Genomic DNA, 24,578 nt, shown 5'->3' with positions numbered 1-24,578 from the left:
ATTGGCCTGGTCTTTGATCTCAGGCCACAGAGGAAGACAATGCAGCCACTCCTGATGAGACCTAACAGACTAAGATCAGAAGGAAGGAAATGGAGACCTCCCCTATCAGTGGACTTGGGGAGGATCATTCATGAAGAAAGGGAAAAGTAGGTGGGATTAGGAGGGGAGGAAGGAGGGGTTTATGGGGGGATACAAAATGAATAAAGTGTAATTAATAAAAGTTTAAAAAATTAAAAAATATTTAACACAAAAAATTTAAATAAATAATAAAAAAATTCTTGGGCACACATACAAAAAGTGGGACTTCATTAAAATTTTTTTTCATTTTTGTTTTCTTGACAGGAAAAGTTTGAACATGTTCCTCCCCTGTCCTTCTTTTTATTCTCCTCCCCTCCCCTTCCCTTCCCTGCCTTCCTTGCTCAGTGTGAATTTACAAACATTGCACTTGAATGGATGCAGTTCTTCGAAAGCATTGCCAAAAGGACCCCTGCAGCCTCACTTCTAAACTTTGAACCTCAAAGGCATTCTAGCTTTTTTTTTTTCTTGCATTGGTGATTAAGTAAAGCAACTCATTTTCTGGGGCGTAGGGGTAGATACCCAGACATGGTGAATTCCTCATCTACCCCTCCTCTTTCCCCATGCTTACGTCCTTTAGCACTTTGGGGAGCACATTGATAGAGGTTCCCCACCCATTCAAACCACAATCAAACATGTGCTTTCTAATATTTTCTAATAAAATTCTTTTAGTTGCCAGTATGAGACCTTGACTAAAAAAGAATTGGCTTCATTCTCAGGTGACAATCTCATAAGTACAGCCAGGCTAATAAGTGACATATCAAGGTGCTCAGGTGGGTATTCTGTGTACAGTGCTAGTACACAGGCTCAGACCCAGGAGCTCAGTGGAGCCAAGCCTTCCCTATTTGAGTTCGGTTCACTTCCTTGTTGAAGCCACCTATGGGTAAAAAAAAAAGAAGTTTGTGGGATTGGGATTGTAGCTCAGTTGATAAGTGGTGAAGCAGAAGAATCAGAAATTTAAGGTCATCTTATAGCTGTTTAGTTTAAGGCCAGGCTGGGCTACAGAGGACCCTAACCAAATAATAATAATAATAATAATAATAATAATAATAATAATAATAACTACAATACGTTTCAGCTAAGAGCATTATTTGGTGGTCATTGTTCCAAGCCAGAGCTATCCTCAGGTCACCGACCTTCCTCATAGAGATAGCAAGGAGGCAACAAGGTTGAGCCCAGCAAGATTTTCTGTACACAGACCCCTCTGCAACCGAGCCTTCCTAGCCAAATATGTGTAAATATGTGTTCCCACTGATGACCAGAGGTGCCCCAGCTTGTAGTATTGGGAACATGGGGAAGGCAAAGTCACAATGGAGCACAGCTGTTTGATCACCAGCCCACTGAGACCATCACAAGCAAACAAAATCACAAAAGTACAACAAAGGAAAAAAATGTACTGGGTATAATGTGCTCAAAGAGTATGGAAGAAGAAAATACCAAAATTCAAAACAGTGGCCTGTCTCTCTATGGGCCCTCTATCCTGTTCCATTAGTGGTGACCTACCCCCAAATCAGGCTCCACCCAACTACACCCGAGTTTGGAATGGTGACCTGCATTCAGCCAGACCAGAGAATGGAGCAGCAACATATCTGTTGATCTCTGTCTACCAGACCACAGGCCAAAGCACCAGCCAAACTCTGCCAGACTAGAGACCACAGCAGCAGGAAATCTCTCCGAGATCAGAGTCCAGAGCAGGGGACACGCTCTGCCAAACCCGAGGCCAGAGTAGTGGATAAGATCTGCCAGACCAGAGACCAGAAAACATTGGCAGAGGTTCCAAGCTTGGGGCTCTACATACTGTATCAATCCCTTGCCACCTCCTTGCCACTCTCACTGGAACTTATGAAGCATGGCTTAAGCCTCCCTGAAATGGGAAAGAATCAGGTCTAGGGGGTTAGAAGGATTTTGTCCCATGTCCTCAGTCAGTCCCAGAGACAAAAAAAAAAAAAATGCAGTGAGAGTCAAAACAGTTAAACAAGACACAGACTAGATCCCATTGCTTGTGAAGCAGAAAAATACACAGATCCAGACAGCAGATCCCACCACTCCTGCAGTGGAAAAATGAAAGTAGGATATCAGTGAATCCCTGATGCAGGAGCTACCAGCATTGTCCTTGTCCAAAGATCCAGAGATCACAGAAAACTGAGTACTCTACCACCCTTTACAGATAGGGGCACATTCATCCTCTCTGAGGTCCAGAGAACACAGAAAAGTGGATGCTCAACTCCCTTTACAGATGTGGCCCTTCAAGGGGGGGTCTGGAATGTCTTCCAGGCTCCCTGTGGCCCACAGTTGTCCAGAGCATCAGCTCTAACCTTTCTGACCACATAGATGCATTTTGCCCCATGGCCCGAAAAAAGAAACTAGAGAAACACAGAGACAGACACAGACAGATACAGACAGAGTGCTCACTTACTGGCTGTTGTTCAGTTCCTTGTGCCCGGGGTGCTTGGGAGTCTTGAGGATCCAATATGAGACCCCACATGTTATGCGCAGATCTTAGGGTCCCCAAAGATCATCAGGAGCTGGACCACATATGTAAGAGCAAAGAATTTTATTTGGGCTTAAGCTGGGTCTCTCCAACATCACCAACAGAGTGGATCATAAAGCAGAACCCTGAGCAGCTGCATGGCAGGGTTTTGACTGGGGTTTTAGGAAGGACCAGGAAGTTCCAGTTTAACAGTTACAGGATTGGGTGACATTCAGCAATGGCAAGCTTTTTATAAAGTGATTGGCTAGCTAACATAACTAACATTGAGCAAGCTATCTCTAGGCCTCAGGAATGTTAGGTATTTTCTGTGTCACTGAATGTTCTACTACAAGGTTGGTAGGGTGCTCAGCACATATATCCCACTTTAAGATACTTTTCCATCCTTGTGGTTATCCTCAGACTGTTCCTTTGGTAAGGAATCTTACAACATGCCCCAATTCCTGGTGACCTTATGGTAGAGTCACTAGTCTGGTGACCTTTAAGTGACCTTTTAAGGCCTAGTTCTTGGTGTCCTTTGGGAGGTGTCAGATAGGTTCTCTCAGTTCTAAAAGATCCATTTGAATTTTGTGGGGGTTGTAAATGGTATGTCCTGTGTCAGAGAGCACTCCAATATCAAGCTGTGATATAGAAGAGTAGAACTGATGATGTAAAGGATTTACTATTGCTGAGAAACTAGTGGTCCCGTTAGAACTTAGCTGAAGGAAAGCTGCCTGTAAAATACTTCACAGATAAGTAGTATGCTAACCAGGCCTGTTAGAGATTAGGATCCTGGATTATGTAGAAATGTGGCAGGGTGAGGTTTTTTAATTTGTAATTTTCCAACGTGTATTTATTAATTCGTGAATGCGAATGAAAACAGACCAGATTGGTGGGTGTTCAATTTGGGTCAGGTTGCTTGATCCAGTGAATATTGAATTTCAAATTAAGGGACTGTCCTATGCCCATATGTCCAATCCTGATTGACACAGTAATGTCAATTCAAATTTGAGACACAGGCTATTGGCTAAAGCTGTTTCTGTCAGGTTACAGGTCTTAGCAGCTAATATTGTACACAGGGGCAAGGTCAAATAGTATCTTATTAATTGCTTTCCTTCTATAAGAGAATGACCTGTGTTTTTCAAAGTCAGTATACCTATGTGTTTTGTTTTGTTTTTTTTTTTTTTTTTTTTCAACTAAGAGGTTAACAGCACTGGCTGCTCTTCCAGAAGTCAAAAGTTCAATAAACCACTGATAAACCACATGGTGGTGACTCACAACATCTATAATGAGATCTGGTGTTCTTTTCTGGCATGCAAGTATACATGCATGCAGTACACTGTACACGTAATAAATGAATATTTAAAATAGTCAGTTGTTGGTATTATTACATTTTGTTTTGTTGATGCATCATTGCTCTAGTCTCTTGTTAGTTAATATTCTCTGATAATCCCCAGTCATGAAGAATTTCATTTCTTTTCTCTAGTCTTTGACATTTGTTTTTGTTTAAAGCAATGACTCCTGTAGATAAGCCTTTCACATGTTTTGTAGTTTACATTTTATTTGAACACTGAATGCTACCTCTATTGTCCAGTGCTTAGAACATAGTTATGCAACTCTTTACAGGTGTACCATGACTGGTCAGTGTGAAGTAAAGAAGACCAGTGAATGAGTGTCCATTGACTTTCCTGGTTTGTTTGTTTGTTTGTTTGTTTGTTTGTTTTTGGAGGTGGGTAATTACAACTAAAGAGGGACCTGTGTAAGAACTGAGTTCACTGACCTACTTTGAAGCTTTAGTTACAACACAAGAAGGGAGGGGGAGGAGGGAAGATGGCAATGAGTCAGGTAATCAACTTTAGACAGTAAAAGTGAAAACTGTACATTTGGAGGGATTCATATACAGTGAAATCAAGAATATGGATTAGGAGCTGAGCTTGTTTCTGGAAAGCAAATTTCTATAGTTGAACTGTAGATCTGGAGAAACTCATGTGGTAATTCCTAACAGGAATGTCCCCTCTGTCCCTGTTTGAAAATGCACAACCTGAGAGGAAAAAAAAAAGGTTTGAGTAATAATTGATGTGCCCTAATACATACCTGAAGTACCTGAAGAATATTGGACCATGAGGCCATTTTCAACTTTTAAAAATAATTTTTGAGATTATAATGAAATCATTTCATCCTTCTCTCTTCTCTCTACTCTTACATCTCAAATGCTGGGATGAATCGTTAAGGAGGCTACTTAACAATCAAAGCAGACGTGGCTGTCAGGTTCTCCCAGCATCCCTCAGTCCTCACCTGTTATAAGGTATGGGTGTCATACACAGATCTCTAGCCCAGGAGTTGAGTTGCCCTCCTCCCAGCTGTCCTTACTATGTATTCTAAATGTTTTGGTTACTTGGTCTTTTTCATTGTCGTTTATCCTCCTGGCCCTTTGTTCAGGCTCTCCACTTCTCTTTCTCCTCTCTTCTCACATAGCTCAGGGTCATGTCAACTCTAGACTGTCCCAGATTTCCCTGTGTCTGACGATGTTCTCTCATCTATCTATAATAAACTTTCTACTCCAACATACGTAGGAACAGCCACATCCTTTTTGTTTTATATCTCATTTTCATTGAGCTCCCATTAACTACTCCTTTCTTTCAAATTCATGGCCATTTGTTTCTTTATTGGTTGTTACTCTTTGGCTTTGACTGAAGTTTGGCTGATGGACTTCCCAACTATGAGGTAGAGATGAATTCACTGGACACTGAGTGTGTAACATAAATTACCTGTATCTTGGAAAATGAACAGGTGCCCTGGGAGAGTGGAAGATTGAATTTTAAATCATTTCCAAGATGAGGGTGTTGGAGGATATTTGATCCCAGGGTGATCCCTGAGATTGTGAACTGTAAAAACCCGTGCTTTGTTTGGTGTGGGTGAGCCCTAACACAAATCTTAATTCCAAGAATTTACAATTTATTGTAAACAGGTGATTAAGGTATGGTTCCGTCAGCCCTAGAATATGCCTTTAATTCAAAAGCTCTCTGTGCACAGGATTTAATAGTGTTAATTCTAGGTCAAGAGGCAAAGCAAGAAACCAGCTGACAGATATTAAAGAGTAAGTGGAACTTTCACCTGAAATATATTTAAGACAGAGGGTAAAAGTGGAAGGAGTTTTAGCTTTGTAGATTTTGGGCTTTTTGAACTTTGAGGTAGAAGCCTTTGGCCTTGGGTTCCTTTAGCCTATCCTCCCTGAGCTGTCATCTGAACTGGTGAGCTTTTGGGGCTTTTTCCTCTTAGAGGTGAAGTGAATAGCAGGGTCAGATGGATGCTTTCTTTGCCTCTCTGCACTAGCAGGTTTTAAAATCGAATAATTGGGATTTTCATTCTTTTATAACAACACTAGGTTTCTGTGTGCCCATAGGGTTTAGGACAAAGCTAGAATGCCTCTGCTATCTGCATCATTTGATCTTTGATCCACTGGTAGAGGAGCTACTACTGTCCTGAGACTCAGCTCTATTGTTCAAGATAATGATGTACTCTGGGCAGGCCTAACAATCAGGAGCAACAGTGGGAGGTAGTTTATGGGTTTGTTCTGGGATTTTCCTCTGAGGTAGCTCTAAAGAGCTGTGAGTGAGACCAGACCATGTCATGCTGAGTGTGGGGCCATTGTCCCCAGGCCAGGAAGAGCAGGCTGCTGAGCTATCACAGCCTGTTCTGCTTTGAAAGAGATGGACTGTGGTTCAGACTGTGGTTCAGGCTGTGGTTCTGTTGGTCTCCATGTGGTGATCTCGGCAGAGACCCTTGGCCTCCAACCCTTCTTGAGTGTCCAGAGAAGTGAGGACTTTGTGGCCTGGGCAGTAGAAAGTTGTGGTGCTTATAATATCACTTTCTAGTGTGCACACACATGCATTGGTTTTGCAGTGGACAGATTGGAAAACTAAAGGTCTCGTTTCTAGAAATGATGAATGTTGTATTCCACATACAGCTTTGAGTAACAAATTTTACAAATCGTTTTGAAACTGGAAGAAAATAGGTGGTGGTGCTCATCTTTCAGGAATACTTGATTATGTTTTTTTTTTTTAAACTTTCAACTACCACCAGTCACAATGGCATGCTTTAGAGAAATTCAATTCCAGGGTACAAAATGAATTTCTGAGATGCAGAATTTTGTCAGGTGTGCCTGGTTTTAGGTAAGTGGATAGGGCAGATTCCACATCTTGTGACATAATCCATGCATCAAAAAACATATTAAATTATTCTCCAACATTGCTTTGTGTGTGACTTTTGGCAAGGTTGGGATGTGCCTGAACCCACCAGGGAACATGAGGGACTGCAAGCCATAGCTTATCTTTATGATCAACTCCATTTTCCACTTCCAGAGCAAAAGGGCTCTCTGGAAAGGAGGTTAGTAGTAGATGGAGGGTTAGAAATATAACAGTTTAGGTGTCACTTTGAGTTTGTCTTGTGTGATTTGTGAAATCTGTGTTTATTTGATTTTTATTAAAAAACAATCAAAGTTATCTCTGGTCCAGTGCACATTTTTCATGTTAGAGTTTCCTTAGGTCTTTTCATGTAAACTTGGCTATATTTTAGGCTTGTGTTTTTGGCTTTTTCTCTCACCCCTCTATTCTTTCACAAACACTGTACACGTTCTTAATTATTGAAGTTTGTGGTAAGTACAGAAGTCACAACATGCCAGAAGATTATGAGATTCATGACAATAGAATCATCCCTCATTTTTCTGTTTTCCTATGTTTCTTACCAGGTGACTTTTCTGATATGAGATAGAGATTTTGGATTGTTCCTTAGCAATCACATAAAGACAATTTGCACTATGTCTGTAGAAGGCAGAAGAGACAACATGAAGGTGAGTCATACCAGTTGGACAGTTTATTCTTTCCTTTTGACAATTTCTTTTGGTGATCTGTCATTTTCTTCATAAGTTTCATGTGTCCAGTTGTCTCCATATTCATTAGTTGGAAGATTTTATTCTCCTGAAAAGATTAAATCAAAACCCTACCCCATCCCTAATTCAGGGGAGAGGGTCCTACCTTTTTAGGCATGTTATATCTTTTATAGGGCAAAATGGTTTTTTGGAAATAGAAAAAGTATAATATCTCAATTAAAGTTAAAAGATCTTTGAAAGTTTATAAATATACCTTAAAGTGTATTTATTTCTAGATAATAAAGTGCATTCACTTTGATTTTCAGCCTGTCTTTTACATGTAGCTTTCAAATGAAATCAATGTAAATCATATGTGCCTGTCTCTGCTTCTCAGGTGTTATGTAAAAGGCATGTGCCTCCCAAATGCTGGGATTAAGGCTGTGAACCACCAACACCCTGTCATTGTAACTCCTGAATTCAGAAAACAACTAATTAATAGTGAACTGCTTGTCTCTGCTGGGATTAAAGGCACTGTCTGTCACTACACTGCTCAAAAAATTTTATATTCACTCCAAATTATTCCATCTCAAACAAGTTTATAACTTTGAATTTACTTAAAACATTTAAACCTCTTAACTGTTTTTCATATGAAACAACAAAAGTATCCTTTTTATTTAAGAAGAAAAAACTAGTCTTTATAAGTTTGTGTGGACTCAATGACCAAGCTGTCTGATGAACAGTTACCTCTGCTTATTCAGGGGATCTCCACTATTCAAATCTAATCATTATCAATTTTGATAGGATCCACCATTCCTTTCCTGTGGAGACATTTAGTTTTACCTGTGAAGACACAGTTCAACAGTTTCTCAGTGTCTACTCCTTTTAGTTTTGTTTACTTCTTTTTGTTGTACAGTATTTAGGTGTGCTGTTAAGTTGCTAGTAAGAGATCTTGCAGATTTTTTTTTCTAAATGTACTTAGTGCTATGAACTGTCTTCTGGTCAACATTTCTATTGTGTACTATGAGTTTTGATATGTTATATATTCATTTCATGGAATTATTGCAAGTTTCTTATATCTTTTGATACTTCCACTGTTCAAGTATATCATCAGTTTTGGAGAACAATGTATGAGTTGCTGAGAAGATGGAACAATCTTTTGTGCTTGGGTGGATGTTCTGTAAACATCATTTGGGTATATTTACTTTTTTGATGTTAGTTAGCTGGAGCATTTCTCTGTTTAGTTTGGTCAGGAGTGTCCATTGGTGAGAGTGATATATTGAAGTCTTCCTCTATTGGTTTATGAGGGCCAGGATGTGATGCAAGCTGCAGAAGTGTTTCTTTTATAACTTGGGTGCTCTTAGGTTGGGGGCATAGATGTTAAGTGTTGAAATGTTATATTGCTGGGTGTTTTATTTTAATATGTCATGTCATTTGCCATCTTTTGATTAGTTATTTTTGGAAACTGTTTCGTTACATATTAAAATCTCTATACAAGCTTGATATTCTAGTCCATTTATTTAGAATATCTTTTTCCAACCCTTTACCTTGAGATAATGTCTATCTTGATGTGAAGCTTTGTTTGTTGTACTTAGAAGAAGGGTGGATTCTATTTTATCATCAATTTTGTGAGTCTGTGTCTTTTTATTGGTGAATTTGGGTTGATGTTATTAAGAAATATCATTGAACAGTGATTGTTATTTTTGTGGTGGTGGTGGTTTTAGCACCTTGAGTGGGGCTGTATTTATAGATACATATTATTTAAAATTGACCTTTTAATGGAACATCTTATTTTCCCCATTTGGTGACTGAAAGTTTCTGGGCATAGTTAGTAATTTGTGTTGCCTTCTGTAGTTTTTTAGAATCAGAAGCACTCTGTCTAAGCCCTTCATCTTCTAGCATTTTTACTGAGAATACAGGATTAATTCCAAGAGATCTGCCTTTTTTGTTTTTTGGTTGTTTTTTGTTTGTTTTGGTTTGTCGGATTGGTTGGTTAGTTTGGTTTGTTTGTTTTCAGTTGCAGCTTTTCATATTCTTTCTTCGTTCTGTATATTTAGAGTTTTGATTATTCTCTGGTAAGAGGACTTTCTTTTCTGATCCAGTATCTTTGGTATTTTGTATGCTTCTTGTGCTTTGATAGACATCTTCTTCTTTAGGTTAAGAAATTTTTCTTGTATGATTTTGTTGAAAATATCTTCTGGACCTTTGATCTCATCCTTCTTCTTCTAATCTGATTATCAGCATGTTGTGTGTTGTCATAATGTCCCAGAGTTCCTGGATGTTTCCTGAAAGTTTGTATGTAGACAGGCTGGTTTTGAACTTCTAGCTCTAACTCCAGTCGAGTGTTGGGCTTAAATGTAGGCCAACATGCCTGGCATCAACATCACCATCATTGGCTGCTGAGCATGGAATATATGGTTTTAGGTATTTATTTTGTTTGGTTTTGTATATGTAAGCATAGGCTATTGTGTTGATTTTCATCAACATCATGCATTTGAAATTTGGCAGGGAGTATATTTAATTTCTTAGGATGGCATTTAATGATGACACTAATACTATCTGAGCTTTCTGAGTCATTGAATTGTGGGTTTGTGACACTCTCCTTACCTGTTGTATTTGTTTTTTTTTAATTTTATTTGTTTGTTTTATTCCCATTTAATTCATTTTTAATTTAAATTTGTTTTTTTTTTAATTTATTCTCTGACATGAACTCGAGTCTTTGATTACCTCCTCCTGAGTGTTGCAGTCTTGCAATGCCACAGAGGAAGATGATGCAGCCATCCTTGATGAGACCTGATAAGCTAGAAGGGAAGGAATTCCTCCCCAATTAGGAGACGAGAGAAAGGGCATAGGGGCAGAAGAAGGAGGGTCGGTGGGCCTGGGAGGAGATGAGGGAGGGGGCTATGGCAAGGATACAAAATGAACACATTGCAATAAATAAATTAATTAAATTAAAAAATAATTTATCCACTAAACATCCCAATTGTAATCTTCTCCCTTGACTCTTCCTTGCCTCACCCTCCATTCTTCTTTTCTCCTTATCTCACTTCCTATATCTCAGATACATGGAACCTTCCTCTCCTACCATCTGAACCCAGCCTATCAACTCTCGCTACAACTTCCTGCATCCTCTTCCTCTGTGGCATAGCAATGCCCCCTCCACCAAGGGGAAATGATCAAATAGCAGACAACAGAGTCCATGTCAAAGCCAGCACCTTCTCCCCTTACTATGGATCGAACATGGAGACTGAGCTGCCTATCAGCTACATCTGAGCAGGGGTCTGGTTCCTCTTCATGAATGGTCTTTGGTGGGTCCATCAATCTCTGCAAGTCCCCATGGGCCCAGATTTGTTGTCCTTGTTGGTCTTCTTATGGAGGTCCTGCCAGCTCTGGGTCTTTCTACATTCTATTCTCCCATTCTTTCCTATGATTCCCTGTGCTCTACCCAAAGTTTGGCTGTGAATCTTAGCATCTGTTTCGAACCCCTAATGGGCAGAGTCTTTTGGAGGATATGTATGTTAGGCTCTCATCCTCTTCCCTCTCCTCAGTCACTTCTGGTGTTGATTCTATTTCCACTTTTGCATAAGAATTGAGCATCTTTCATAGGGTCCTCCTTTTTATTTAGCTCCTTTAGGTCTGTAGATTGTAGTATGTTTATCCAATATTATGGCCATTATCCATTTACAAATGAGCATATACCATGCATGTCTTTCTGGTTTTGGAATAACTCACTTAGGATGATCATTTCTCGTTCCATCTACTTGCCTGAAAATTTTATAGTTTCCTTTATTTTTTAAATACCCGAGGTGCATTCCATTGTGTAAATGTACTACAATTTCTGTAAAACAATGGTTTGGTTGAGAGACATATAGTTTGTTTCCCTGTTATGGCTATTATGAATAGAGATGCTATGAACACAGTTGAGCAAATATCTTTGTTGAATGGTGGATCATCTTTTTGATATATGCCCAGGAATGGTAGAGCTGGGTCTTGAAGTAACACTATTTCCAATTGTCTGAGAAAGCATCGGATTGATTTTTATAGTGGTTGTATAAGTTTGCACTCTCACCAGCAATGGAGGAGTGTTCCTCTTTCTCCACATTCTCACTAGCTTGCTGTCACTTCAGGTTTTGACCTTAATCATGATGGGTTTAAGATGGAATGTCATTTTCATTTCCATGATTACTACAGATATTGAGCATTTAATGTCCACCATTTGATATTTCTCTGTGGATAAATCTCTGTATAGTTCTGTACCCCAGTTTTAAATTGGATTATTTGGATTATTGGAGTTTAATTTCTTCAGCTCTTTATATATATTGTTTATTAGCTCTTTCTGTTGTATGTAGGGTTGGTGAAGATCTTTTGCCAGGCTGTAGGCTGTCATTTTGTTCTGTTGACAGAGTTCTTTGCTTCATAGAAGCTTTTTGTTTCATGAGATCCTATTCATTAATTCTTGATCTTAGAGCCAGTGTTCTTGGTGTTCTGTTGAGGAATTTATTATCTATGCCAATGAAATCAAGACTCTTTCCCACTTTTTCTTCTAACAGATTTAGTGTATCTGGTTTTATGTTGAGGTCTTTGAACAACTTGGACTGTAGTTTGATGTGGGGTGATAAATATGGATCTATTTTCATTTTTCTACATGTAGACTTCCAGTTAGACCAGCACCATTTGTTGAAGATGCTGTCCTTTTTCCATTGCATGGTTTTGGCTTCTTTGTCAAAAATCAAGTGTCGATAGGTGTGTGGGTTTATTTATGACTCTTCACTTCAATTCCATTCATCCACCATTCTGATTTTATTTCAGTACCGTGCATTTTTTTATTACTATTGATTTATAGTAGAGCTTGAGATCAGGGATGGTGATACCTACTGAAGATCTGCTATAGTACAGGAGTGTTTTAGCTATTCTGGCTTTTTTATTTATCCATATGAAGCTGATAATTGTTTTTTCAAGTTCGTTAAGGAATTGTGTTGATATTTTGATGGGAATATTATTTAATCTATAGATTGTTTTTGGTATGATAGCAATTTTTACTATGTTAATCCTACTGACCCATGAGCATGAGAGATATTTCTCTCTTCTGGTATCTTTTTCAATTTCTTTCTTCAGAGGCTTAAAGTTGTTTATTTTTTTTCATGCATGTTTTTCACTTGCTTGTTGAGGATGACTCCAAGATACATTATGTTGTTTTGTTTTTTTCCTACCTATTGTGAAGGGTGTTGTTCTCCTAATTCTTTCTCAGTCCATTTGTCTTTCGCATACAGGAGTGCTACTGATTTTTTTTTTTTTTTTAGTTAACTTTATATCCAACCACTTTGATAAAGTGTTATTCAACTGTAGGAGTTTCCTACAGTAGAATATTTGGGGTCACTTTTATATACTGTCATATATGTGAATAGCAATACTTTGACTTCTTCCTTATCAATTTGTATCCCCTTGATCACCTTTAGTTGTCTTATTGCCCTAGATAGGACTTTGAGTACTGTACTGAAGAGATTTGGAGAGAGTGTGTGGCCTTGTCTTGTCCCTGAGTTCAGTGGAATTGATTTAACTTTCTTTTCATTTAGTTTGATGTTAGCTATAGGACTGCTGTATATTGTTTTTACTATTTTTAGATCTGTGCCTCTGTCCCCAGTCACTCCAAGACTTTAAACAAGAATAACTGTTGGATATTGTCAAATGCTTTTTTGGCTTCTAAGGAAATGATCCTGTGCTATTTTTTTTCAATTTGTTTATATGATGGATTAAGATTCCATATATTGGACCATCCCTGCATGCCTGGAATGAAGCCTACTTGGTCGTGTTGGATGATATTTTTGGTATGTTCTTGGATTTGGTTTGTGGTTAATTTATTGAGTATTTTTGCATCATTGTTCATAAAAGAGATTGGTCTGAAGATTTCTTTCTCTTTGGGGGTCTTTTAGGATTTATCAAGGTAACTGTGGTCTTACAAAAGGAGTTTGGTCATGTTGTGTCCATTTCTATTTTGTGCAATAATTTGAAGAATATCGGTTTTCACTCTTCATTGAAGTTCTTGTAGAATTCTGCTCTGAAATCATCTTGCCCTTGGCTCTTTTTTTGGAAGGATTTTGATAGCTGCTTCTATTTTTTTAGGCAGTATAAGTCTCTTTAATATCTTTACCTGATTTTTATTCAACTTTGGTAAGTGGAATGTAACAAGAGAATTGTATATTTCATTTAGATTTTTCAAATTTTGTGGCATATAGGCTTTTGACATAAGAGCTAATGGTTCTTCAGATTTTCTCAGTGTCTGTTATCTCTCTGTCTTCCTTTCAGACTTTGTTGATTTGGATAGTGTCTTTCTGCCATTTACTTAGTTTGGCTAAGAGTTTGTCTATATATTTGATTTTCTCAAAGAACTAGCTCTTGGTTTCGTTGATTTTTTAAAATTATTTTCTTTGTTTCTAATTTATTGATTTCAGCCCTGATGTTGGTTATTCCTAGTGGTCTACTCCTGTTGGGTGTGTTTGCTTCTTTTTTTTTTCTAGGGTTTCAGGTGTGCCATTAAGTTGCTTGTATGGGATGTCTCCAATAGCTTATGAAGGCCTTTAGTGATATTAAAAGTCCTCTTAGGACTGCTTTAATTGCATCCCACGAGATTAGGTATGATGTGCATTCATTTTCATTGAACTGTAGGAAGTTCTTTCTTTATTTCTTTCCTCACCTAGATTTCATTGAGTAGGGAGTTGTTCAGTTCCCATGTGTGTGTAGGCTTTTTATTATTTCTGTTATTGTTGAGGTTCAACTTTAGTCCATCATGGTCTGATAAGGTACAAGATATCATTTCAGTCTTGTTGTATCTTTTGAGGCCTGGTTTGTGACCTACTGTATGGTCAGTTTTGGAGAAGGGTCCATGAGGTGCTAAAAGAAGATAGATTCTTTTCTTTTTGGGTGTAAAAATTCTCTAGATATCTGTTAGGTCCATTTGATTCATGACATCCATTAGTGTCATTATCTCTCAGTTTAAGTTCTTTTCCATTGCTCTGTCCCTTGATAATAGTGACATGTTGACTTCTCCCATTATTAATGTACGGTGATTGATATGTTCTTTAAGTTTTATTAATGTTTCTTTTACAAATGTGGGTGTCCTTGTATTTGGGGCATTGTTGCTCAGAATACAGATGCCATCTTGGTGGAATTTTCCTTTGATGAGTATGAAGTAGTCTTCCTCATTTATTTATTTATTTATTTATTTATTTATTTATTTATTTATTTATATTTAGGAGCAATAACTGACATCAGGCAATATTTTCATAGTTTGAAACTATGTGTAACAGCATAGTTTTTTAAAAAATCTTTCAACATTTTATTGTGTTCTTTTTACATTTTTATTAATAACAGTTTATTCACTTTGTATCCCCCCTGTACCTCCCTTCCTCCTCCCCTTCCAATCCCACCCTCCATCTTTCCCACCCCTGTCTCTTCCCCAGTCCACTGATAAGGGAGGTCCTCCTCCCCTTCACTCTGATCCTAGTCTATCAGGTCTCATTAGGAGTGGCTGCATTGTCTTCTTCTGTGGCCTGGCAAGGCTGATTCCCCCTCAATGGGAGGTTATCAAAATCAAAAAGCAGGCCAATGAGTTCCTGTCAGAGACAGTGCCTGTCCCCATTACTATGAAGCCCACTTGAATACTGAACTGCCATAGGCTACCTTTTGTGCAGGGGTTTCAGGCCATCTCCATGAGTGGTCCTTGGCTGGCATATTAGTTTCACAAAAGACCCCTGTGCCCTGAATTTTTGGAACAGTTACTGTCCTTGTGGAGCTCCTGTCCTCTCCAGGTTTACTATCTCCCAGTTCTTCCATAAGATTCCCTGCACTCTGCCCAAAGTTTGGCTATGAGTGTCAGCATCTGTCTTGACACCCTGCAGGGTAGGGCCTTTCAAAGGCCCTCTTTGGTAGGCTCCTGTCCTGTCCCTGTATTCTCCCTCATCTGATGTCCATCCTCTTTGCCTTTCTGCATGGGGTTTGAGCATCTTAGCCAGCATACAACTTCCTGATTAACTTCCTTAGGTGTACAGATTTTAGTATCTTTATCCTATATTTTATATTCTATATCCACTTATGAGTGAGTATATACCCTGTGAGTCTTTCTGCTTCTGGGGTACCTCACTCAGGATGATCTTTTCCTCTTCCCACCATTTACCTGCAAATTTCATGTTTTCCTTGTTTTTCATTGCTGAGTAATATTCCATCGTATAGATATACCACAATTTCTGTATCCACTCCTCAACTGAGGGCCATCTGTGCTGTTTCTGGCTTCTGCTATTACAAATAAAGCTACTACAACCATAGGTGAGTGGATGTCCTTGTTGTATACTTTAGCACCTTTTGGATATATGCCTAAGAGTGATATAGCTGGATCTTGAGGAGGCACTATTCCTAATTGAGAAAGTGCCAGGTTGATTTTCAAAGTGGTTGTATAAGTTTACATTCCACCAGCAATGAAGGAGAGTTCACGTTTTTCCACATCCTATCCAGTATGAGTTGTCACTTGAGTTATTCGTCTTAGTCATTTTGATGGTTGTAAGGTGAAATCTCAGGGTGGTTTTGATTTGCATTTCCCTGATGACTAAGAATGTTGAACATTTCTTTAAGTGTTTCTCTGCCATTCTATCGTCCTCTATTGAGAATTCTCTGTTTAGCTCTGTACCCCATTTTTTAATTTGGGTTACTTGATTTGTTGGTGTTTAACTTCTTGAAATCTTTATAAATACTGGATATTAACCTTCTGTCAGATATAGGGTTGGTGAAGATCCTTTCCCAATCTGCAGGCAGTCATTTTGCTTTGATAACAGTTTCCTTTGACTTATAGAAGTTTTTCTGTTTCATGAGGTCCCATTTATTGATTGTTGCTCTTAGAGCCTGTACTGTTGAAGTTCTGTTCAGGAAGTTGTCTCCTGTTCCAATGAGTTCAAGGCTCTTCCTCACTTTTTCTTCTAACAGGGTTAGTATGTCTGGTTTTATACTGAGGTCTTTGATCCACCTGAACTTTAGTTTTGTGCAGAGTGATAAACATGGATCTATTTTCATTTTCCTACATGTAGACATCCATTTAGACCAGCACCTTTTGTTGAAGATGCTATCTTTTTTCCGTTGTATGGTTTTGGCATCTTTGTAAAAATCAGGAGTCCATAGTGTGTGGGTGTATTTCTGGGACTTCTATCCAATTCCTTTGATCCACTAGTTAGTGTCTATGCAAGTACCATGCAGTTTTTATTACTTTTGCTCTATAGTACAGCTTGAGATCAGGGATGGAGATACCTCCAGAAGATCTTTTATTATGGAAGATTGTTTTAGCAATTCTGGGTTTCTTGTTATTACATATGAAGTTGGGAATTTTTCTTTCAAGGTCTGTAAAAATTTGTGTTGGTAATTTGATGAGAATTACATTAAATCTGTAGATTGCATTTGGTAAGAGGACCATTTTTACTATGTTAATCCTTCCAAGCCATGAGCATGAGAGATCTTTCCATTTTCTGATATCTTCTATTTCTTTCTTTAGAGACTTGAATTTTTTTTCAAACAAGTCTTTGACTTGCTTGGTTAGGGTCACACCAAGGTACTTTATGTCCTTTTTGACTATTGTAAAGGTTTTTGTTACCTAATTTCTTTCTCAGCACTTTTGTCTTTTGTATACAGGAGGGCTACTTATTTTTTGAGTTGATTTTGTATCCAGCCACATTGCTGAAAGTGTTTGTTAGCTTTAGGGGTTCCCTGGTAGAATTTTGGGGGTCACTCAGGTATATTATCATATCATCTGCAAATAGTGATACTTTGACTTCTTCCTTTCCCATTTGTATCTCCTTAATCTTCTTTAATTGTCCTATTAATCTAGCAAGGACTTCGAGAACTATGTTGAAGAGATATGGAGGGCGCAGCCGTGCCTTGTCCCTGAATTCAGTGGGATTGCTTTAAGTTTCTCACCGTTTAGCTTTATGTTGGCTATAGAATTGCTGTATATCACCTTTACTATGTTTAGGTATATGCCCTGTATCCCTGATCTCTCCAATACTTTAAACCTGAATGGATGCTGGATTTTTTCAAATGCTTTTTCAGCAACTAAGGAGATTATCATGTGTTTATTTTTCTTTCAATTTGTTAATATGGTGGATCATAACGATGGATTTTTGTATATTGAACCACCCCTGAATACCTGGCCTGAAGCCTGCTTGGTTGTAGTGGATGATATCTTTGATGTATTTTTGTATTGGGTTTGCAAAGTATTTTGTTGAGTATTTTTGCATCAATGCTCATAAGAGAGATTGGCCTGAAATTGTCTTTATGCTGGGGTATCCAGGGCTGCTTGCTCCTGAATAACTGGGTTCTGGAGATGCCATATTGTTTGTCTTTTGTTGGTTGAGCTTTTACACTGGCCTCTACCCATTGGTATATCTTAGGTGTTGGATGTTAGTTTCTGGTACTTCCTGGAATCCTGTGGTGGGTCGAATCCCCTTGGCAGAAAGATTTTTCCCAGAGGAGCTCTCCTCCGTTTTTTAGGTATGGTCAATGAATGGCAGGTGTTTTTCAAGAATTGCCACAGCTCATCTCAGGCATACAGACCTGAGTAGTAATTGTTTCCTTTGTTAGTAAAGGGGGCTATCCTCTCACCCAGAGAAGTTCTGGAGACAGCTGCCCTGCTGCTGGGTTTCTTGCTGTAAATTTAGTGAGCTACTGCTGAAACCTGGGTGCCTTCTGGTTTGGTCAGTTTACTTAGGGAAAACTGGTTGTCCTTTGGAGCAGTATCTGGGGGTTGATCTCAGGGAACCCAGGCTTCTGTAGGTTTGAGTTTGGAGCTCTATACCACAGTAGCCAAGTGGTAATCAGTGGCAGGTGAGCACCACTTTCATGTATACAGCAGGAGGCTAGAGTATGGATCCTGTGGATAACCAGAAACTTTTCTGGAGCTAGGTGTCCTGAGGTAGGGCCAGATATTTTCCCCACATTTGGGTTTTATCCCAATAGGAAGACTCAGTCTGTGATGTTTGACATGGTGTGTAGAATGGGTAGGCACTTGCCAATGATGGCTCCAAGCTGGTGACTGGGAAAGAATCTGAGAACTTTTCCAAGAATGTTCCTGTGTATGGTGGATGTAGTGTGTGTGTGGGGAGTTGGCTGAGTTCTCTAATCTGGGACCTGCTGTTTCCCTGCCTGTGGGGTTTTCTCCAGACAGGGAAACCCAGCCTCGAGTGTCCAGGGGCACACAATTCTGTGATGGAGAGTAGGGCATATAAGCCTAGGAGCTGGAGGCACACTCAGGCCTGGCAGCTGTGCACCCACCGGTCTGCAGAAACTTTCCAGGGATAAAATGGGTGACCTGAGGTCAGTCCTGCTTTCTTCCCTGCTTTTTTTTCCTAGACTGGGGTTCCCAGTCTATGGTGCCCTGGAGAACATAATTTAGTCTGGAAAGTTTATCAGGACAGAAAGGTGTATCCTGGGACCCGGGATATCTTCCGGGTTCTTGCTGAGTGACCTGAGAGTGGACCTGACTGACTCCCACACTGTGGAGTTTCCACTCACCTGGGAAACAGGATCTCTGTTGTTTTAGGGCCCAGAGTTCAGTCTTTTAGTTGCTGTACCAACATTGCTGTCCTACTCCTCAGACCCAATGTCCTTCTGGCACCACCATCTTGGATTCCCCCCTTCCTCATCCCTTTCAATTATTTTTGGTTGAAAGTCTATTTTATTAGATATTAGAATAGCTACTCCTGCTTGCTTCTTGGGTCCATTTGCTTGAAAACCTTATTCCTGCTGCAACATCATAGGAACTTTCCCAGAGATTAGCTGGGTGCTCTGAGGTTGGACCCGATTGTTTACCTCATCATTGGTTTTCTTCTTACATTTGAAACACAGTCAGTTGGGACCCACAGATCCAACTATTAGACGCCATGCAGTCTCTGCTACCCAGCTTATCAGACACAGTATGCAATCAGCCCAACCATCTGGGATCTATTTTTAATTTTTACTGAATATGAGTATTTTGATTGTATGCATGAATATGCACCTCTTGTGTGCCTAATCCTCACAGTAGTCTGAAGATGTCTTCAGAACTCATGAACTTATAGCAATTGATAGTAGTGGGTCCCAGGTAATCACTGACAATTGAGCCCAATTATTTGAAAGAGCAGCAAGAACTCCTCACTGCTGAGCCATCTGTCCTGTTTTATGTTGCTTATTTATGATCAGCATTTACATTTGATGTTAATATTTTTATCTTTCTATTTTTAGGTGTTTAAACATGCATTCCCTTTTAGTAAGATATCATTGAAGTTACAGTTTAAGCTGGGGCAGTGCAGATTTCTGGAGAATAAATATACAACAGGAGTGAATGTATAATTCCTTGTAGAAGCTTCAGTAAAGACCTCTGAGTTCTTTCAATATTTTGTTTGATTGACTTTTAGAGGAGGCTCTGTCTTACTATATAGGTCTGGCTCTCCTAGAACTCTTTGAATAGATAATGCTGACATCCAGTTCAATAAAATACAGCTGCGTCTGCCTCCTGAGTGATGGAATTGAAGGCATGACAGAATACACCCAGCTTGTCCACCATTTTTTGTAGTTAGTAACTGTTAATAAATTTCTCTGATCTGTACTTAGTATTGATCATCTGTTAATTTCTCTCTCTCTGTGTCTCTGTCTCTATGTCTCTGTCTCTCTATTTCAAACCCTTCTCTCTGTTTGTCTTTGTCCACATTAATTGCCATGTCTATTCCAAAGCTATATCCTCTTCAAAAAGTTCAGATATGATACAGTTAAAACTTGTTATTCCGTTTTCTTCTAAAATGACTTAGTGATAACATTAATACTTCTTTTTTAATAGAAAAGTTTTAATCTTTATTTTTAATCTATAGACTACATTATTTAGTAAGGAGGATATACAAAACAATGATCAAAGAATAATCATGTGTTCTATTCCTTTTCTTTTGTCTGGTCACTCAGAAATATGGTGCTATTGGCTATGATTGTTGTTGCTTGCCACTCACATTATTTTTATCCATGTATTCACTGTAGTCCACTTTCCCTTCCACAAATATATGAGCCCCCCCTCTTCACATACTGATATGCCACATCCCTGAGCCCTGGTCAAAAGATAATATTCAGTACCATGTTGTCTTTTGACTGATGTTACCCATCTGTTCAGTGTCCCCTGATCAACACATCTCATTTGTTGCTATATAAGATATTATGACTGTGTTTTGTCTTTCCACTTGTATCATGACAGGGTCCTGACCTACTCACCCAAGTAACTGAAGATGATTCATAGATTGCTCAAGAACCCAACTAATGGCTACTTTATATTCATATCTTACAAACTGATGAAACACAGGTTTTTGAAGCACGCCTTTTTTTTTTTCAATCTAACCTTTAGCCTTTTTCACCTCTCCTACTTCACATCAAACACAGCACCCAACTGTATAACATTCACACTTCTGTGTCAGAAAATAAATTGAAGAAGCAGTAGAATTATATGATTATATTGACAATGATGTATAAATTATATTGTTGCCACTGTTTCTGTTGTACAAATGTATGGCATATTTTAGAATTCGGTGACCTTCAATGATGTACATGTGAAATTCAGCCAAGAAGAGTGGGCCTTGCTGGAACCTTCCCAGAAACAACTCTACAAAGATGTGATGCTAGAGACCTGTGAAAACCTCACTGCTATAGGTAAGACTGCAATTTTTCTTTCACTTTTAAAATAGACAACTTTTACTTTGTTATTGATCCTCTTCTATAATTCCAATTGAGAATGAGGAGGAATGAGGTAAATAAATCAGGCATGGTTCTAAGGGTCACAGAAGATAGTGATTTAAGTTTTGCCTTAATAATAACATGATATTTCCAATAATATATATTTTCTGGTACTATATTTTAGGCTACAATTGGGATGACCATAATATTGAAGAACATTTTCAAAGTTCTACAAGTAATAAAAGGTAACTTTATGTGCATGTTGATACAGATATAAATTCTTAAATTTGAATGTGTCCTGGAAGTCTGGTGTTTTTTGTTTGTTTGTTTGTTTGTTTGTTTATTGGCTGCTTTTTATTTTATGTTTTTGAAATAGATTTTTTTTCTGGGTATCTGTGACTTTCTTAGACTTGCTTATTAGACCAGCCTGACCTCAAAATAACACAGATCTGCCTGCTTCTGCCTCCACAAGTGCTGGAATTGAAGGCATGTACCAGCACACATGGCTGTGTCCTGGAAGTTTTAAAGAAAAGCAACAGTGTAAAAACAGCACTGCTTTAAGTGTACTTATGATCATTAAAATCTCATAATTCCATGTACTTCAATGTCAGATATCTGATTTGTGTTTACAAGGCACTCCCCTAAGATAGAAGAAAATAAAATAATATTGTAACAAAAATACCATTTGAATCATATGGACATTACGGCTACTGACTTGAACTGCCAATCTGTTTAGTCTCATTCTATCTACTCAGATATTGTAAGAGGTATACACACTGAATTGGTGATCGGTATGTGTCCAAAACCTTCTAATAAGCAAAAATTTCATAGTAGAACCAGTGTTACTCATTTTTGTGCAGTAACTTTGTAAAGTTTAGTGAAAGAAGCAGCTTATGAGAATCAAGAATATTGTTGTGGAGAAACCTTAATCCCTATATGACATGTCTATGATGAACAAAAAACAAACTGTGTTAATTCAATGTGGGAATCTTTATTATTTTTGTAAATTAAACTGGTATATCATATATCAAAATAATTCTAAGACACATGAGCACAGGGATATTGAAAGAAGCAGTGGCCCTGTCTTTCTCCAAGAACAATTGATTTGGTAGTAATTTACTGTGAGTAAATTTTCTGAATGTGATAAATGGTTACTGTTAATTGGTTTTGCAACTTCACTGAGAATTTATCAGCAAACTCATATTGCTGAAAATACCTATGAATACTAGGAATTTGGAACTTCTGCTTTTCCTGGCTCACTTTGTAAATGAAGTATCATTCATACAGTACAAAAATTTGTGAATGGGATTGCTGTGGTAAAACTCTGAATTTTTAAATACTCTTCATATATAGGAGAAAACCTCTTATAGAAAAATGATGCTATAAAAGTGATCCACATAACAAATTCTCTTACCATCACAGGGATCTTCAAAAATACCCATAATGAAGGGGAATAACGTGAATGTAAATAATGTGATATAACTTTAAAATTTGATTCTTCTTTACCATTAGACCAAATTATGAAATTAATTCATATAGATAAATATATTTATTAGTGTAATGAAATGACGGTGGTAAATCTTTCACATGTGCCAATTTTCTTTGCAGGCATGAAAGCAGTCATACTGGAGAGAAACCCTTTAAATGCACTCTATGTGGGAAAACCTTCCCCTATATCACTGTTCTTATATGGCATAAAAGAACACACACTGGAGAGAAGCCTTACAAATGTAATCAATGTGGTAAAGCCTTTGCAAAAAGCAGTCAGCTCATACGGCATAAAAGAACACATACTGGAGAGAAACATTATGAATGTAATGAGTGTGGCAAAGCCTTTGCACAAAACAGTACTCTCTCAAGCCATAAAAGAACACACACTGGAGAGAAACCTTATGAATGTAATGAGTGTGGCAAAGCCTTTGCACAAAGCAGTACTCTCTTAAGCCATAAAAGAACACACACTGGAGAGAAACCTTATGAATGTAACCAGTGTGGCAAAGCCTTTGCACAAAACAGTCATCTCATAAGCCATAAAAGAACACACACTGGAGAGAAACCTTATGAATGTAATGAGTGTGGCAAAGCCTTTGCACAAAACAGTACTCTCTCAAGCCATAAAAGAACACACACTGGAGAGAAACCTTATGAATGTAACCAGTGTGGTAAAGCCTTTGCCCAAAACAGTCATCTCACAACCCATAAAATAACACACACTGGAGAGAAACCTTGTGAATGTAATCAGTGTGGTAAAGCCTGTGCAAAAAACAGTCATCTCATGAGCCATAAAAGAACACACACTGGAGAGAAACCTTATGAATGTAATGAGTGTGGCAAAGCCTTTGCACAAAACAGTACTCTCTTAAGCCATAAAAGAACACGCACTGGAGAGAAACCTTATGAATGTAACCAGTATGGTAAAGCCTTTGCACAAAACAGTACTCTCTTAAGCCATAAAAGAACACACAGCAAAGAGAAACCTTATGAATGTAACCAGTGTGGTAAAGCCTTTGCAGAAAACAGTCATCTCATAAGACATAAAAGAACACATACTGGAAAGAAACCTTATGAATATACCCAATCTGATAAAGCCTTTGCACAGCAGAGTAGTCTCCAAAAACAGGAAAAGACACACAGTGGAGAGAAGCCTTGTGAAGGTAATTAGTGTGATAAAGCCTTTGCATGTAACAATCATCTCCTAAGACAACAGCACATTCTGGAGGGAAACCATATGAATATAACTACGTGGCAAAGCCTTTGCACATAACATCTCCTAATACATAAAAGAACACATACTGGAAAGATGTCTGTCTGTAACCAATGTGAAAAAACTTTTGGACTTCAGAATCATCTTCACACTCATGAAAGAAATCCTAATGGACAGAAAGACTGTGATTGCTTTTAACATGGTGAAACCATTCCACATTTGTATAATCTTCATCATCATGAAAGGATTCATAATAGAGGAAAAACTTATGAATGTGTTAAAATGGTGAGGCCTTGCATAAATCTAGAATCATCATCATCATAAAAGTATCCTTACTGGAGAGGAATTCTGTGAGTATAAGCGATGTGGAAAGGCCTTTGTGTACTTTGGTCCACTGAGATGCAACAGAACTGTAAAACTAGCTCAGTGGAAATGACCTCCCTTTTCTGAAGGGAACATGCAACAGTATTATATAATAAGGGGCAATAGGAATGGAGGGTAGTCATGGGGCAGAGAAGGGAGGGAGATTACTATTGGAATTTAAAGTAAATAAACTTATTTTTAAAAAGAATACAATTAATGGTGAATATCAATTACATGCAACAGTATTATATAATAAGGTGTTTATGGAAGACTTATTGATAATCCTGATTCTCAACATTTACTGTTTTCAATTGCCTCAGTTTACACAAGAAACTTTTAGTCCAGTGGATGAATATGTAGGGAATGGTGAACTATCACCAGCCAGG

At 38.3% G+C, this 24,578-nt stretch overlaps 1 protein-coding gene across 1 annotated transcript; it reads left to right on the top strand.

The window, feature by feature from the left end:
- Positions 1-22,761: 22,761 nt before the first annotated feature.
- LOC132650966 (zinc finger protein ZFP2-like) lies at positions 22,762-23,685 on the top strand (the record flags this gene model as incomplete). Its single annotated transcript, XM_060376282.1, has 1 exon — positions 22,762-23,685. A coding segment is annotated over one exon (924 nt), but the record flags the coding sequence as incomplete, so codon positions are not given.
- Positions 23,686-24,578: the final 893 nt, after the last annotated feature.

The sequence above is a fragment of the Meriones unguiculatus genome (genome assembly GCF_030254825.1).
Source record: "Meriones unguiculatus strain TT.TT164.6M chromosome 13 unlocalized genomic scaffold, Bangor_MerUng_6.1 Chr13_unordered_Scaffold_37, whole genome shotgun sequence".
NCBI lineage: Eukaryota > Metazoa > Chordata > Mammalia > Rodentia > Muridae > Meriones > Meriones unguiculatus.
Note: the sequence above shows the minus strand (reverse complement) of the source record. Positions and strands in the feature narration are given on the sequence as shown.